We start from the raw sequence: 18,034 nt of genomic DNA, 5'->3' as shown, positions 1-18,034 counted from the left end.
GAACAATTGGGAGGAAAAGCAAGGAAACCCAGTGGTGTGACTGTCCTACCCAGTAGGAATTCTGTGATTTAATGGGAAAAAAAAGCACTGGAAAGGGAGTGAAAACTCTCCCTATGCATCCCTTAATTAGCCCTTGTGTGATCACAGAGGTTTGGAAAAATTATGCCTTGAGGCTCCTTTCAGTCCTATCCTCCTTTCAGTCCTATCATCTATTACTCTGATTCAGGGGCTGGAAACTGGAAACTGAGTGAAGCTCGCCCAACTCAGCCACTCGCTTAACCACCTTTACAGTGACTTTGTCTGTAAGATGGATCTAAAAATATCACCTCATAGGGTTTATTTCAGTAACTTTGTTGAAGTAGTATAAACACCAGCTGTTTAAGTAGAAAAGTATTTATACAAGTGATAGTCATCTGTGATTATTATAATCCTTTGGATAAACCCCAAGTCTTTTGCATCAATGGCTCTTGCACCAACCATTGTGCCTTTCCACCTGTCACTGAGGCACAATCCTGTTGTGATTGATTTAGTTGAGGCTTATAGTTATGGTTCCGCCTACAATGGCCATTTGGCAATTCTCAGCAAAATATGTGAAAATGTTATCCTGAAGCAAGATCTGGGAGTAAGAGATGGCAGGTTGAGGAGATAATAGCAGAAAATCTAAGGAATTGCCTAAGTGTCAAAACTCAGAAGATAGCAGACATCAAAAACGCTGCCAAAATATAATGCTCAGATCTCAGAAACCCTTGCAGAGCTCTGTCTCCAGCTACACCCTTTCTGCTCCACCCACCCACTTCCAAACAGATGAATTAGACTGACAGGGAGCAAATAGGTAGCAAGGTTTTTTGTAATGATGCCTGCAGTAGTGCTTTCACAGCACAACTCTTCTTTGGAAAGGGAACTCAACTCATCGTGGAACCAGGTAAGTTATGCATTTTGCTACAGCTTAGTGTGTATATTCCTTTAGAGTTGTTGTAGCATAGTACTGAATGAGTGGGGCTTCCTGGGAAGCGAAGAGTTCTAAATTAGAAACCCATTGTTTGTTGCAAACGGTAGGGGTAAAATTTGGGAGCAAATGCATTAGATTTCTCTCAAGACAATATTCTGTATATGCTTGGAAATTCCATTCTGAGGCTTGGTATTGATAAGTTTTTTACAACTACTGAAAAAAAGCCCTAGGTCAGGCTTCTAGTTTTGGGCTCCCTGGAACCAGGAAAAAGGCAAGCTGTGGTTGAGGAGGGTCTCTCCAGTATTTATGAGGGATAAAAGTCATGGTCACAGTGTAGGAAGAGGTAAGATTAGAAAGAAAAAATGTATTATGAAAGAAGGAGTTTTAAAAAGAGAATCTCTCTCTCTCTCTCTCTCTCTCTCTCTGATGATAAGAAGCCAACCTTGCCCTTGTCACTTTTTTCTGAGAATTTGCATTAAACCAACATAACTGGCTCAGATTAAATGGTTCTCAGGGTCCCATCCTGGCCTGGGTCTGCTGAGAGCCGTTATCTGCGCACCTCTCCTGTTAGCCCTGAAACTGGGGACTCTGCACAATGGCTCAGGATCCTGCATCCAATGTAGAAACACAGCTACCAACTCCAGGACAATAGAGAAGTCGTGGTCCCCTACTGGAGCCATTGTCTACTGGTAGCCTGTTCCAGTGTTTGGAAATCCAGGGACTATATTCTGGTAGTTTGGGTAGCTGCCAACAGTCAATCACTGAGACCAGTTCAGAGAATAGCCTTCAGACACCTTCCAAAATGCCAAGTCCATTGGGAGAGCCATTACCTCTTGCATGATTAGGTATTGATTTTGTTTATTCAAAGGAAATAAATAAGTAGGAAATGGTACATGAGTGTGGCTAGGCTATCTGACAAAAAGTCCAAAAAGTGACTGGTACTATCAACATGGTCTCTGCCTCTCAGAGAATGCTGTAAACTTATAGGGGTTCTCCACTGCCTGTTGCTTCCAGGGAAATAGTAGAAATTGCCAAATTTTCTTATCTTTGAGGGGAGAGAGACTAGAGCACTGAAAAGGAGAGAAACAGAATCATGTTGTAGCTGATTTCAGTCTGATTGATGGTTAGCAAATTGCATCTGAGCAAAAAATATTGTGTTTCATTTTCCCCTAAAATCATTTCCACTTGAAATTTGGAATTATCTGTAGTGTTTGAATCAAATCTTTGAGGCTGTGCCTTTGGGAGTCTTAGGGAAGAAGGAAATTAATGAAACTGATGCTTAGCCCCTCTGCCAGGATGCTGACCATGCTCCCCAATGACACTCCATTAGCTTCTCTAGTTTTCTTCTCCTGCAGTGATGAAATGTAATATGACGATGTGAAGCTCAGGTAGGGGATGTGAAAATTTTCAAATCAAGCCCCAAGTCCTTAAAGTTTTGACAGTGAATAATGGTCCTACACAACTGTCATTCTCTTTTGCCAGGCTCTAACCCAAAGAGCTTGATTTTTGGTCATGAGGCAGAGTAATTCACATGGTCTTTAAGTTACATTTCACATGATGACTGTATGCTCCTGAAGCTTATATCTGTATCCAGATTCAGGAGAAATTATAAAACAAAAATAAGCAATGCAAAGCAAGCACTGGCTTCTCACACAGTACCAGTGGGCTCCCCCAGCAGTGACCAATTTCTTGTTCAACCCTCAGGTCCTTAGAAAGCCTTTAACCAAGCTCAGGGAATTAGAAAGCAGGTTCGTTATTATTGTGAGACTCAGTCTGAGTGATGGGGGAAATTAGGTTTCTAATCAAAATTCTGTATTTGTGACCCAAGAGAATGGAACCAGAGTATAACAATGGAACCTGTTTCTATAACTCTCCTCTCCTCAACCTAACATTTGTTGTAAGAAAGGTCAAGTTGAGTGCTCCATCCCTACCCTCAAGCTATTATGTTCTTCTTGGATGCCCCTCTCAATAAACTGGGAGTCAAATTTTCCATCATGAAGGCAGCTATTGCTCACCTGCCACCTTCTTCTCTTGCTCTGTCTCAGCCCTGCCCTGCTATCTCTTGGATGGGGATTTCACACTCACATATCTATCCAGCAGTTCAACTATTATTAGCTTCAAAGGGAACTGAGACTCTGTGTACTCAGCCCTGTGGTCTCATCAAAAGCAGCTTTGTAGTTCACTGAGCTGTGGGGTCTCTAGGCTGAGACCTGAAGCTGGGGGGGCAGGGCACAGATGTTACAGCCCAGGCCCCAGGGCCAGCTCTAGGCTAGTTACCTGTGAGGCACTGTCATAATGTGCTCCTGGGACACCCGACAGATGTTTTTTGGAACTGGCACCAAACTCTTCGTGGAGCCCCGTGAGTTGATCTTTTTCCTATATTTCTAGGGATAATTTGAGTCCTGGCACTGGGGCTGTAATCCAGTTTGCATTATAAATTATAACTAGTAAATGAAATTATGATAAGGAGACAGAGTATTACAGATGTGAAGTAAGCCAGAGTGAACACACTAGACTGAGTCACTTAAGTAACTCTGTAACTCCTTTTATTTTAATATATGTATATAGTATATATTAAAACAATACCTCGCATTTACTTCTGAAATCTTCAGAGCAGCTCAAAAAAACACAAAGAAATCTAGAAGAACTACACTAAGAGTTGGAGCATTCAGGTGCAGGGGAGACAGTGGGAGGGATACTTGGGCCGCAATTCCTCAGGAAGCTGCTTCATCTCTGCATATCCCTTTGGCTAAACTAACTAGTATGCACGCCTCCTTGCAAACTGAAAACAAATGTCCTCCAGATTGGAAGATTCTGGAGAAAGGTAGTTAGCATGGTCAGAGTAATTAGGTAGAATAAACTTTTATTTCAGGGTTTAAGTTAAATCCCATATTGGCAGAAAGTCTGGAAATTCTGAGCGACATTTATTCCAGACGTTGCCATTCTTAGGGGATCAGTAGGACTCTCTATATGAATCTAAAACATAGGTGACTTCTAAGTTTATAAATTAAGAAAGACTGTTCAGGAATGGTATACACTTTTTTGGTATTGTTTACCAGCACATAACTTAGCAATATATTGGTGTTCATAAAAAGAGAAAGTCTGACAATAAAGCAATTTTCCAAAGAAATAGCACTTGAAGCACATGTTGCAATGTAATTATATTTGTGGACCAAGAAAAAAAGACTACAAGTTCTTCAAAGATAAACAATTAAATCTTTAATCTAAATTTCGGACTACAGTTTCATATAGCTTCACGTTTGGGTTTAAGTCAAACACAAAGTAGACTAGGATGCATAGGGCAACTATATTGAGTGCATTCCAGTTTTTAAAAAGGTTTAATTACCAAGATGCCATAGAATGGATTCAATAAGACGGTTTTCTTTCAAATAATCTCTTTGAAAATATAGGCCGGGTGCGGTGGCTCAAGCCTGTAATCCCAGCACTTTGGGAGGCCGAGACGGGCGGATCACGAGGTCAGGAGATCAAGACCATCCTGGCTAACATGGTGAAACCCTGTCTCTACTAAAAAATACAAAAAACTAGCCGGGCGAGGTGGTGGGCGCCTGTAGTCCCAGCTATTCGGGAGACTGAGGCAGGAGAATGGCGTAAACCTGGGAGGCGGAGCTTGCAGTGAGCTGAGATCCGGCCACTGCACTCCAGCCTGGGCGACAGAGCAAGACTCCATCTCAAAAAAAAAAAAAAAAAAAAAAGAAAATATAAACATTAATGTAGAAAGAGAGATTCAGAAAAATGTTTTATCAAGTCAATGCATTATGCTCTATCTGAAATGCTGACTAATAGATTCAGAGCACAATATCATAAGTGCATGACCTTCAGACATGTCTTTTCAATTATATTGTATTATTCAAATTACTCAAACCCAATCTCCCCAACCAAAGTGACGATTTGACAACTGCCTGATGAATTTAGATTTTAAAATTCTAGGAAGCCTTAATTATCCAACTAAATCAGACTAAGATTAAGGGATACTCTTAAATAAAAAAGGAAATAGGGTGTTTATTTTATGGACAAGTTTCTTTTGTAACTTGTAACTCCCTTGAAAGTCAGCCAGAGTATGTCTCAAACCAAAGTCAAAACAGTGAGCAAGAAGTGTCGCACTTATGAAGGGAGGTGAGTGAGCAATGCATGTGGTTTCCAACCGTTAATGCTACCGTTACCAGTTTCTGTTATCAGTGGCTTCAGCTATGCAAGGAAACCAAACAGGAAGTTTTCTCAAGCAGGTTGAAAGCAGGTTCCAAGAAAGCCCTTTAAAAAATTTATAATCCTCTCAATTGTCTAGAACCAAAGCCAAAAACATAAGGAACCAGATTCTTAGAAATGAGTTTCCTGCCCTGAGTGACTGAAACAGAATCAGTCTTTTAGCTGAGCTTCTCAGCAGAGGAAATGGGGAGAATGATGAGGTAGTGATGAGGGGGTTTCTCTGAATAGTTGATTTTCTAGGAAAACCTTGATCAACTTTGGTCCATTTACAAAGCCATGATCAGCAGGAAATTCCTGACTAGCAATCGCTCCCTCTCAACCAGATAAAACCAGTTGATACGGCAGTAGCTCTACTGCCATGAACCTCATAGCTGAAACCTAAATTCAGATTCAGGATAAAGCATTAGAAAAATTATTTATTTTCATACAAAAAATTAGCCTGTGGTGGTGTGCACCTGTGGTCCCAGCTACTCAGGAAACTGAGGCTGGAGGAGAGTATGAGCCAGGAGGTGGAGGTTGCAATGAGATGATATTGGGCCACTTCACTCCAGCCTGGGTGACAGAGAAAGACCCTGTCTCAAAAAAAAAGGAAAAGAAAAATTACTTATTTTCCATTTACACATTCATTACCAACTTTTTGTTCAGCAATACCTAATGTCTTGACTATAGACCATAGTAGATAAAAATACACTAGAATTCAACATATTTTTCATTTGATATCAAGAAGCCAAATTCACCTAAGTTTCAAATACTAAGGGCCAAATTTACAGGAGCAATTAATATTGAAAGTCAGCATTAAATTTAGAGTTGAAAATATATCTAGATCATCATTTACAGGTTAGTTGTCTCTCTTGGTTTCAGGTATTAGCAGGGCTCTTTCTTTAACAGTTATTTGAAGATAGCCTAAGAATCTAAGTCTCCATGGACATAACATTTATCACAATTCAAAAACTTCAGTGAGGCACTGTGTGAAAGAATATCACTACCTCTCTCAAAGTTTCAAGACTTGTGGTCTTAAGGAAAGAAAGGGATGCATTTACAGGGTGGTAGTCCAAAGTGAGGCACAAAAGAAGAGAAGGCCAGGAGGGAACCCAATCCTGGGACCAACATTTCACGGTTCCTCTTAGATTAAAGCAAGAATGAACGGGCTTAAATTGGTTTTATTTCTTTAAGGACTTCCTGAAAATGGTCATTGCTATCCTCTGATTAAAGACTCAAAGGAAACTGTACAGTAGTCAGTCCCCTATAGAAGAACGAGTATTCACCTAGAGGCAGAAACATGTACCACCTACCTTCAGCAGATCCCTTTCCAGCAGATCTGGAAGGGATGGCACCCTTCCATGACCCCAACACTGCCATCCTCAGAGCCTCTGAGCTAGTTTTGCAGTCCTTCTCAGACTCTTGATTCTTTAAGTGACAGAATGCAGAGCATGAGCACCTGCCCTGATCTACCATCCAAGTACCCATGCATTTACAAAAAACCAACTGGTGCAGACAGATATTCAGCCTGACCTAGATTGTCCAGAGGATTGATTAATAAAACACAGATAATCGGCCAGATGCGGTAGTTCCGCCTGTAATCCCAGCACTTTGGGAGGCCGAGGCGGGCAGACCACCTGAGGTCTGCAGTTCAAGATCAACCTGACCAATATGGAGAAACCCCATCTCTACTAAAAATGCAAAAAATTAGCTGAGCATACTGGTGCATGCCTGTAATCCCAGCTACTCGGGAGGCTGAGGCAGGAGAATCGCTTGAACCCGGGAGGTGGAGGTTGCAGTGAGCCGAGATCACGCCATTGCACTCCAGCCTGGGCAACAAGAGTAAAACTCCATCTCAAAAAAAAAAAAAAAAAATGAAAAAGAAAAAATCCACAGATAATCGAAACCCAGATGATCCAGAAACTTCTTTGTAGTTGTTATTTTCCATCTGTGCTTCCAGCCCTATCTCCTAGCAGCTCCTAACTAAAAGTCAAACTCACTGCCTTTCATTTCTGCTCCCCTTGCCTGTCCTTTAACAGAGGTGCTAAGGCCCAGGTCACTAACAGGATGCATGGAGGTCTGAATTGTAGTGTTTGGCTCCAGGGTAATCGAGGTAATCACCACTGTTTAACCCCCACAAAGTTGTGAATAATCATCTCACGTAACAAGTTGATTATATTTACAGAAAGACAACCTCATACCAAACCATCCGTTTTCGTCATGAAAAATGGAACAAATGTTGCTTGTCTGGTGAAGGACTTCTACCCCAAGGATATAAGAATAAATCTCGAGTCATCCAAGAAGATAACAGAGTTTGATCCTGCTATTGTCGTCTCTCCCAGTGGGAAGTACAATGCTGTCAAGATTGGTCAATATGCAGATTCAAATTCAGTGACATGTTCAGTTCAACACAACAAGGAAGTTGTGTACTCCACTGACTTTGAAGTGAAGACAAATTCTACAGGTAGGCCATTTCTGGCTTCAAGGGGCTGGAGATTATGGGGAACAAGAATTGGGTGAAAGGGAAGTTAGAGATGTAACTGTGGACAAATCATTCTCAATATAGCATCATGCTGGAAATAAGACTTAGGCCCAACTGTAGCCTGCCATTGGCAGGGGAGGGAAATGCTTGGCATCCCTAAGATGGAATCTAAAATAAAGCCCATCTTATTTCATTCTCATCTCTCCTCTTTACCAACCACTGTCCCCTTCATACTAGACTCTGGGATTGAAAGTCCACGTGCAGTCTAATCCAGTGCTAAATTCCAACAAAGGGTAATGTGGCCTATCATGGGGCTAAGATCCTAGTTCTTCCCACATATTGGTGTGCCTGGATGTTGACTTCATGGTACAATGAAAAAGGCTGGAATGGGAAGCATGTTGTATAATTAGCTATGTGACCTTAACCAAGTCACATCCTCTGGTCCTCAGTTCACTCACCCAAAGTCTCCTCCAGTTTTAAAACCCTACAATCCTGTGAGCCTCTTCATTCCCAATGTAACCCTGACCACTGCTGTTTATTCCAGATCACCTAAAACCAACGGAATTTGTTCCAGATCACCTAAAACCAATGGAAACTGAAAACACAAAGCAACCTTCAAAGAGCTGCCATGAACCCAAAGGTTAGTTCAAATCAAAGGGCCAACTTCAGAATCAAGGGTTAAAGCAAACTCTGTAGTTGTCCACTGGGGCCAAAAAGTATCAGATTTCAAAAGAAAACACAAACGATGCTGAGCCCAGTTGGCTCTGTGGAGCCTCTGACTCTCCCAGCAGAGCTTGCCTGGCTGGGTGTCAGCAGCAGCCTAAGGTCTCTGAGGGCTATCTGGCACCACGCTGGGCTTGCAGGCCAGAAAGAATTAGGCAGACTTGGGGTAGGCTGATATCAGTGTTACAGGCCCAATTTCTGGAAGGGAATTTAATCTCTCCCTGAAGCCACCCTCTTCACTCTTGTTCAACCATAGTTCATGCCGAGAAGGTGAACATGATGTCTCTCACAGTGCTGGGACTACGAATGCTGTTTGCAAAGAGTGTTGCCATCAATTTTCTCTTGACTGCCAAGTTACTTTTCTTGTAAGGTAAGAATTAGCCGCTTCTTATTCCTGTCTCTACCCACATTGTCCTGCACATGGGGAAAGGGGATTTAGAAATGGTAAGAAACTAAGAAGCATTGGAAAAGGAAAATAGAGACATATTTAGAATTAATAAGGTAGGCTATCTCAGCTACTCAGCAAAACAGCACCCCATCTCCTGTTATCCTTTCATTTTAAGTCAGACTGAAACCCATTAGGTAGTATAATGTACTATTTTTCTAATACACCAGACAATAACCCTCACTTTCACCCCAGGGAGAAAACAGAAGATAAATAAAGAGAATTCATCTTGTTTAACTGCTATTTTGTTCATTGACCAAGAGGCCATGGGTTATTTGCAAGGCCATAAGTAAAGCTTTGCCTGAAGAATATCCAGAGGAAGCAGAGCCTATCTTTGTCCTGATAAAGGGAATGCCAGCTCACACTCCTTAATCATAGGACCAGCCTGTCTATGGGTGGATCAGCCTGTCTTTGGGATGAACCTACACACAGCATTAGTAGTGAACAGCTCACTATTACCTACTCAGGATGCATACACAGTTAGGTCTGAGATGTTAATTATTTGCCTGTTACTTGCATTCCATTCTCAGATAGTCTCGTACACGAAATTGAAACCAGGGCCTGGGTTTGCATGTGAGGCTCCTCCCCGTCACTCCTTCTGCAATACTCACAAATGCTCATCAACCTCAGCTCCTGTTCTAAGAACAACCCTAGACTTAGAGTACTTGACTGACCTGACCCAGACAGTAAACATATCCAGTCATCTCCAAATGGGTGTCCAGCTCACCTGTTATTTTACTAACAGTCCCAGGGACACAGGCAGTGTGGCTGGATAAAAAGAGGGCTACGCTAAGAGTCAGAAGATCTGAGCTTTATCTTGATTTTGACATTAACTTACATGTTACCTTAGCCAAGTTGCTTCATCTCTCTGGGCCTGGGTTTTTGCATCTGTAAAACAAATAAGTTAAAAAATAATAATAACCAAAGGAGAACAAAAGAGTTTCATGACTTATGCCAACACTGATAGCCGAACCAGCTAAGCTATTGCCATGTGTAGATGGAAAATGAGCCACAATAGATTAGTGATGTCTGCAATGGCATAGCATAGCAAGTACTGGCCACCCCCAGACTACATGACCCCTACGATTCCTTCTAGCACTGGCAGTCTATTCTATAACAACTTTCTTCACTTGCAGGCTGACTGGCATGAGGAAGCTACACTCCTGAAGAAATCAAAGGCTTACAAAAATGCATCTCCTTGGCTTCTGACTTCTTGATGATTCAAGTGGACCTGTCATAGCCTTGTTAAAATGGCTGCTAGCCCAACCAATTTTTCTTCGAAGACAACAAACCCAGCTCATCCTCCAGCTTGGTGGGAAGACAAAAGTCCTGGGGAAGGGGGATTTATGTCCTAACTGCTTTATATGCTGTTTTGATACAGGGATAGAAGGATACAAAAAGATATAGGACACTTTTTTTACTCCTACAACTGATACACTTTGAAAATGATGTTTTGTTCTTTTTGACTTTCTTTACCTTTTGAAGTAGAAAGTGAGAACCAAAAGGTTCACAGCTTCATTCCTCATGAGGAAAATAGGCCCTAGGAGAAGAAGAGCAGGTGCCCTTTTATCTAAACATGGAAGACTCTGCTCAACTGAGCACTAGATTTGCTACAAACCAGCATCATCTTCTTCCTCCTGTCCTCACAGCTTGTCCCATTCTCTATGTTCACTTCAGGAGCCACACTAGAGATTCTGCATGGCATGGAGGGGGGCAAAGTTTTAGCACTTTCTGCATCTCCTAGTACTTTACAAATGAGATTACATTTGAATTCGCTAATACTTTATGAGCAGGCAATGGGGTTTCCAAAATCTCATCTAAATACTCTCCAGACTATTAGCAAAAATCAGAGTAAAATACAGAGGAAAGGCACTGCTTTCTGTTAATTCATTTAACATGCATAAATTAGCTCGCTCTGAGTTCCAGGCACTGTACTGAGAGTACAAAGAAGACATAAGTCTGCTTTCAAGCAACTCCCTGTGAAAGTGTTTTTGAAGGGAGGAACAGAAATGAGACTCCTATCTTTCTCTACAAAAACAACATTTTTACTGTCTTGTGCCTGCCAATCTGTGTTTGAAACCATTGCACACTGATTCTCTGGCCTGGTACCTTGGTATTGATGGTTTTCTGCCTTTCTTCTCAGCCCCTGTCTCTGTTGCATTTATTAAACTGCATTGTGTGCACCTTGCCTCTGGCTTTACTCTTTGCAGATCACCACAGGGGGAAAGGCAGCTCTGTGAGCTCACTATTAGTCAGCCAAAAGCCAAACTGAACTTACGCATCACACCACAGTTTCCTGAGCCCCAAGCCTACAGAGGCCCTGCCTTGGAGACCCAGCCTCGGGTTTCCTGCTGCGTCTGCTGATGCTGCTGTTACAGCAAGAACAACAGCAGCACCTGCAGTGTGGCCAATGACCTCTGCTACTCCCACATCAGGAAGGCCACAGCTTTGTCCAGGAGCAGGGCTCAGGGCCCTGGCAACCCATTATTGTGGTTCCTCAGCACCTATGTGGAGTGTCAAGTGAGGGTTTATGAGGTAACAAGTGAAAGAGTGACTGTCGCCAACAACTCCCCTTGCCATGACCGACTGCAAACTCCCCCATCATGTGTACTACACCTTGCATGTGTAAAGAACGCTGATTTCCAAAACATTCACAAGTTACCTTGTGTAATATTAGGATGTTTCTTCTGAAGTTATTAGGAAAAAAAAGATCGTATTCTCATTTTTCAGATTAAAAAAGTGCCCTCTCCTCAAAAAAGTATGTACCTTGTCCAGAGTCATTCAGTGAGGCAGGGATATTGCTGGGAGTAGAACCAAGGTCTCAAGATTTTCAGTACGAAGTTCCTGCTATAAGAGCACATTGCATCCCCAAATGAGGACAAGATGTCAATGTGAGTATCAGCTAGAATGAACTTCAGGATTGTCCCATATTTAACATATAAATGAGCCACTCTCTAGCCCACTATGCCAGAAAAACAAAACAAAACAAAACAAAACAACAAAAAAAAAAACCTGGCATATCACAGGACCATGAATTTCTCAAACCAAAAGGAGCCTCCAGAGAAGATTTAAGGCAAGAGCCAGGAGGAATTATGGCTGCCTTCTGATCTGGGGCCATGATATATGAACTGTGAGATGGACATGTGACATACTCAGTAGGCATTAGAACAGAAGCCCCAGAAAGCCAAGCCATATGCCCAAGGCCTTTGGCTCCCTCATCCCCTGTTCTTTCCATTGCTCCATATAGTGGCTACTCTTGTCCAGTGTTTCTGAAGAGTACATAAACTGCTGCCCAAACCACTCACTGATAGAGCCACCTAGGGTGCAGCTGCAGGAGAGAGCCCTGGAAGTGTAACGCTGCATTTCTGGGCCCGTCATTAGCCAGATATACGACTTTGAGAATGTCCACCATGTCTCTGGACTGCAGTGTAGTTTCTATAAAATAATGTGCAAAGCCTCTTCCATTTCTAAGAGTACATCTAATAATTCTAATAATTCTATTAAGGCAGATAATTCAAGAGAAGAGGAAGGAGGGACTGATTCCAGGGACTGAGGGTATGTATCTGTTTCAACACCACATAGTCAGTTTGCCCCAGAGGAAATTTTCTCTGCTGGAGACACCACTGAGCTCCAAACTCAGGGACTTGGCAGCTGGAATTCTGGAAGTCACAACTTTCCAGGAGAGCCTCAGTGCTCTTCAGTGGAAAAAAAAGAAAATGTTCTCCAAATAAAATAAGTAAAATAGAGGTGTCAAAGAACATCAAAGAAGGTGGCTGGATATAAAAAGATGCCAAAAAAAAAAAAAAAGTAAATTGGTGAAAAGTCTTTTAAGTAAATAACTTTGTGTCTAACATTTTTTTTTTTTTTTTGAGACAGAATCTCAGAATCTGTCACCCACGTTGGAATGCAGTGGCACCACCTCAGCTCACTGCAACCTCTGCCTCCCAGGTTCAAGCGATTATTGTGCCTCAGCCTCCCGAGTAGCTGGGACTACAGGCGCAAGCCACCATGCCTGGCTAATTCTTGTATTTTTAGTAGAGACCGGGCTTCGCCATGTTGGCCAAGCTGGTCTTGAACTCCTGGCCTCAATTGATCTGCCTGCCTCAGCCTCCCAAAGTGTTGGGATTATAGGCATGAGCCACCACATCTGGCCCTAATTTAATTCTGAAATGAAAACAGACCTATTCATAATAATGGATAAATGATGGTGGTGACTAAAATAAAGACACTGCTGGCGGCCTCACCTTGATGGGCCCTTCGCCTGCACCTGAACCTGCATTCTGAAACCCTCACAGGAAATGCAGCACAGGCTTGTCAAGCCCCATTCTGTATCAGGGCTGACCAGGGCACCGCGGACACAAAGACAATGCTCCCTAAACATGCAGTTCTCCCTTGCCTACCAGGAGTCATTCAGGTGGCAAGGGTCCACTGAGTCAGAAGTGGGGAGATGTTCTGCTTCTCTGAAGCCAGGGTGCTCCCCTGGATCTGACCAGGCCATTTATTTCTCAGAAGACACTTTAGGTCACTTCTAAAGGCCAGGCTGGAACACAAAATGGCTAAGAGAAGGATGCCAAGTCCCAGACATGACCCACCCTGAGAGGTAGCTCTGCTGAGCCATGCCCCAGGAGTTTGTGTTAAGACTTCCTGGGCACCTGCATCATCGTGCTCATGGCACAGTAGTAAGTGGCACTGTCTTCAGTACTCACTGGAGAGATTACCAAGTGAAAGGCTTTCTGGGTCAGAAGGTGCTTCACAGAAAACCGTCCTTTAGCAAAATATGAACCGTGAGATCTGCTTTTATCCCCATAGAAGACAAACTGAAAATTATAATCTGGCCTTATGCGGTACCAGAATAAACCTGGATCTGAATATGTACTGTCGTAAGTGCAGAGCAGTACCACCTCACTGCCACTCGCCACCATCTGGTCCAGGGAACTCTGAGTTACTTTGTCACACAGCATGCCCCTGTCTGTGAAAAAGACAAATGAGGAAATAGTGAATTCTGCACCCCCTAGATACTGAGTACAGGCCATGCCTAGCCCAGAAGAACTCAATGAGCAGAGGCAAGAGAAGGACACAGAAATAAAGCGAAAGGCAGAAAATAACCAAAAACCAAGAGTGCAAGAGAAAAAGCCTTCAAGAGTCAGAGAAGGAGAAATGGGGTTATGGAACAAGTGGAATGTAAACAAATGAATCTACTTACAGAAAAACAAAAAGCTAAAGCCCACAGTAAGAATCATCTTTTCTTCATACCAGGGCAGAGGATATACAACAAAACAGGGTTCCTAAGATCTCAGAGACTATCTGACGGTTCTAACGAAAGAAGACGGGAGGAAGAGGAGACTGGCAGCCCTGATGGTCATGTGACTGATTCAGCCGTGACTCCTAGAGACAAATGGGCTCAGCCGAGGAAACTGCTATTGCTGTTATGATTTTGGCCCCAGTCCATCTTGAACTAATATATATGGCAATGAAAATTGATTACTTTAAAAAAAAAAGAAAAGAAAAAGAAAGGAAGGGAGGGAGAGAGGAAGTGAGGGAGGAAAGAAAACAGCAAGTCTAATGATGGCGTTCTTGGATATCCAACTGCTGCAAAAGTAGTTCACTCTCCATTTCTGTATCCTCTGGTCACAGACTGGTGTACTAGTCCATTAATCACATGTCGTACTTTGAGCGACACTGTCTTATAGCATCTAGCACAGCTCCACACACTTTGTTCTATTCAATAAATGGAATAAATGAAAGAGTACCTTGGACAACTCCCTTACTTCTCTGGGTGAAGAGGGAAGAAAGGGGATTGGACAAGATCCTTTCTAAAATCTGTCCTAGACCTGAATTCCAGAAATCTTTGATTTCAGATGTTTGAGGGAGTGTCCTGATCCTAAGTGCTTCTTGCACTTCACCAGCTTGACTGTCTATCTCTCACTGGGCCCACTGCAGCACACACTTGGCTCCAGCTGGAAAATCCTGAACAGAGCTTCCTGGCGGGTGAACTGCCACGAGTGGGTTACAAGCTTGCTGAGATAGGGTTCAGAGTGCCTGTGTACCTTGGGTGAGTGGAGCCCTTGAGCCAGCCCCTCACAGCCAGAAGCCCTACAAATACGATTTTCCACATAAGCCAAGAATATGACAACAGTTCGGAAGCTCTGCTGTAAAAAACAGAACACGGACTAACTCACTCCCCAAAATGCAGGAGTGTTTCCAAGAGTATTTCTAGAAGGTCTTTCATTTCCCTTTTTCCCTACATCCAATTCTTCAGTAAGAACTGTCACTTCTACCATGAAAATATATCTCCAGTCTATCTACTTCTTCCATCTCCACCGCCACCACCTTCTATAAACACCATCATCTCTTACAGGGACTGCTTTGACAACACACTAACTGGTCCCCTTGCTTCTGCTCTTGTCCCTGGACAATCCATTCTCCAGTTCATCATAAAATGTACATCAGATGATGACAGCTGGACCTCCTTCTCAGGCCTGTAACATCTGCAAATGATCTGGCCCTTGCTTCCTCCCCAGCCTCACCCCACATCTGCTCCTTCTCTTTCTTCCCTTCAGCTGCAGTGGCCTTCCTTCTCATCCCTTCTGTGTCTTCTTTTCTAGCTACCTGAAACTCCGTCCCCAATTTTTAACAGTTCTCAGCTCCAACTAAATTAGTCACCCATCCCACCCGTCACCAACCTCAATTACATCTCTGGTCTTATTTTCCCTCACATCAGTATCTGAAATTATCAGATTCATGCATGTTTATTTTATGTCTCTTCCATCTCACCTCTCCCCTACACACACACACACACACACACACACACACACGCACACATACACACACACACGATAATATAAACTATATGAGGGCAGGGAGCTTATCTTTTCACTGATATGTCTCCAGCCTCTAGGCTTGTGTTGACCACATCACAGACAATCAGTAAATATCTGTGTAAAAAAAAAAGAATACAATTTCTTCACTTAAAAACTCACCATTCACCTAGATTTAGCAAATAAAAATACAAGACACCCAGTTAAATGTGCATTTCAAATAAACAACAACAAAAATTTCAGTAATATGGATAGTTGGGACATGCCATATTTGGAACACATTTATACTAAAAAAGTATTCATTGTCTATCTGAAATTCAAATTCCACTGGGCATCTTGTGTTTTATCCGGCGATGCTAGGCATGCAGAATACCAAAAGTAAGCACCAGGCAGGCCAGAGTCCCACCATGAGCATCTTCAGAGCCCCTGGATGTGGAAGAGGGAGATTCAGGGCCCAGGGGCTGCCTTACCGGTGCATTGACTGCCCATGCCTGCACTGCCACCTGCCGGCAGGGGTCCAGTCCACGAGACCCAGCTCCCTGCTGGCGGAAGTCCATTTCAGAGCTTCCGGTTCTTCCAAGCCCAAGGATTCTGCTCACTTCCCACCCACAGTCTATTAGTGTCTGTCCCTGCTCTAAAGATGTTGTCTGGGCTTGATATTTATGTGAGAGCTGACTGTTCCCTTCCTGATCTAGACCATAACCGTCTTCAAGTTAAATTGCTCCTCCTCTTCTAACTGCCCAACCTCAGCTACAGCTGACCATACCCAAGCACAGAGAAGTGGGTTTAATGGACCTTCACACAGAGGGACACATCCTCTCCTATAATGCTTCACACAGAAGGTTGAGACATAACCTGAGCCCTGCTTGGGGTAGCATCGTCATGACTCTTCTGCCCTGGTGTCCTTGCAATATTCCTTGAAAGGCATCCTTCCCCAAAGGAAGGGCAGGCACTTAGCACAGCAGTGCAGTATAATGGCTAAGAGTGGGATCCTGGAGCCAGCCTGCTTGGGTTCATATCAGCACCAGCTTTTACCAGCTGTGTGACCTTAAGCATGCCCTAACTCTCCAAGTGTCAATTTCTCCATCTGGAAAATGAAGATAGTAATAGCTTTTCTCACAGGACTATCGGAAAATTTAGTGAGGTCACACATGCAATACACCCAGCAGATAAATATTCTATGAATGTCAGGTATTGCTGTTACATATTTAATTTAAATGTTGCCATTTTTATTAAATAGACATATGAATAGAGTTCCTAAGAGTGTTACGCTCATCAGTGCTGTTCAGGGAAAAGATGCTGAGTAAATCTAAATTTTAAAGTTGCAAAATCTTGCAAAAGATTGTTGGTATGTTGTATCAATCAATGGTTAAAAAAAGAAAAAGACTGACGTCTTTAATTTGCTGTCAGTGCTGCAAGCATGTCCTAGAGCTCTGTGATCCCCTGAGACATGAGCCAGCTGTGCTCTCCCCCAAGTCCGTAAGAGCATTAGGAGCATGAGAAGTGAGCCTTCCAGCCCCTTGGTCTTACGTCTTCCAAACGTTGCAACAGGCTTGTTCATGAGAGGCCACAATACATGATCAAGTGACCCCACCACTGTAGAATAGGAGAGAGTCTCAAGATTCAGTGGCCCACTAAGGACGTATTGCCCCTAAGTTTCTCCACTCCATCTTCCTTAAACCTATTGGCGTCTGCAGCCTGCGCCTCTCCCCAAGGTGCTGAGGGTCCTGCAGGCCCCACTCACCCTGCAGGCCCCACCTGCCCATCAGTGAAGCAGGGCTGCCTTTCATTAGCCCAAAACTGCCGCTCAAGAGGGGCCCTCAGACCAGGTGGGAGCCAAGAGATTTGGCGAACAACGTCACCCTTGTCCCACAGCTTGGATCTTGATCACTCATATCACTCAGAAGAGGGACTTTTCTCTCTGTTTCCTTTGAGGTGGGCAGCTTTGTTTTTGACCTTGTAGCGCCCTCTGCTGCTACTAATTATGCCATCTCCATAAATAGGTCATACTGGAGGTTGATAGAAAATAGGTCAGGGAAGGAAAACATTCTTTGTTCACAATTCAAGTCAAAGCTACTGCTTCTGTCTCTATTCCCTTTTCAACTCTGAGACTGGTAGCTGCTTCTCTGTCAGCCCAAAGGGACTATCCTCCACCAGTCACCCAAAGAGAACTGTCTTTAAGGATATGAGATAGCACCGTAAGAGGACAAATGGACATTTTCTTGTCTACAGAAAGCCTAATGCAACAGTAGAGGACATAGGGAAATTTATTTGGATGGATACAGACAAGTGCATCTCTTTCTTGTAAAAGAATAGAAACATGATTAAAAAGGAAAAGCCTAGAAACATCTGAACGTATGGAAATGGGGGTGAGTGGGCTAGAGAAAGGATTTCTGCATCACTTTCTTCCTGTA

General features: G+C 43.1%; 1 long non-coding RNA gene and 1 gene segment (V, D, J or C); one reads left to right on the top strand and one right to left on the bottom strand.

Annotated features, from left to right (window-relative positions):
• LOC101017620 overlaps positions 1 to 10,985 on the top strand; it is a 45,129-nt gene extending 34,144 nt beyond the window's left edge. The window contains 4 exon segments of the C gene segment in view: positions 7,338 to 7,616; positions 8,179 to 8,274; positions 8,614 to 8,727; positions 9,939 to 10,985. Coding sequence covers positions 7,338 to 7,616; positions 8,179 to 8,274; positions 8,614 to 8,726 — 488 coding nt within the window.
• Positions 1 to 18,034, bottom strand: part of LOC110743867 — a 67,993-nt gene that overhangs the window by 38,885 nt on the left and 11,074 nt on the right. For 2 of the 3 annotated variants that reach the window (XR_002523637.2, XR_004185411.1), the window contains one exon: positions 9,641 to 9,690. This is a non-coding gene — a long non-coding RNA (uncharacterized LOC110743867). Of the gene's footprint in view, positions 1 to 9,640; positions 9,691 to 11,080; positions 12,678 to 18,034 lie in introns of those variants that run through there. The other variant, XR_004185412.1, reaches the window with a different exon arrangement.

The sequence above is a fragment of the Papio anubis genome, chromosome 7, assembly GCF_008728515.1.
Source record: "Papio anubis isolate 15944 chromosome 7, Panubis1.0, whole genome shotgun sequence".
Lineage (NCBI taxonomy): Eukaryota > Metazoa > Chordata > Mammalia > Primates > Cercopithecidae > Papio > Papio anubis.
Note: the sequence above shows the minus strand (reverse complement) of the source record. Positions and strands in the feature narration are given on the sequence as shown.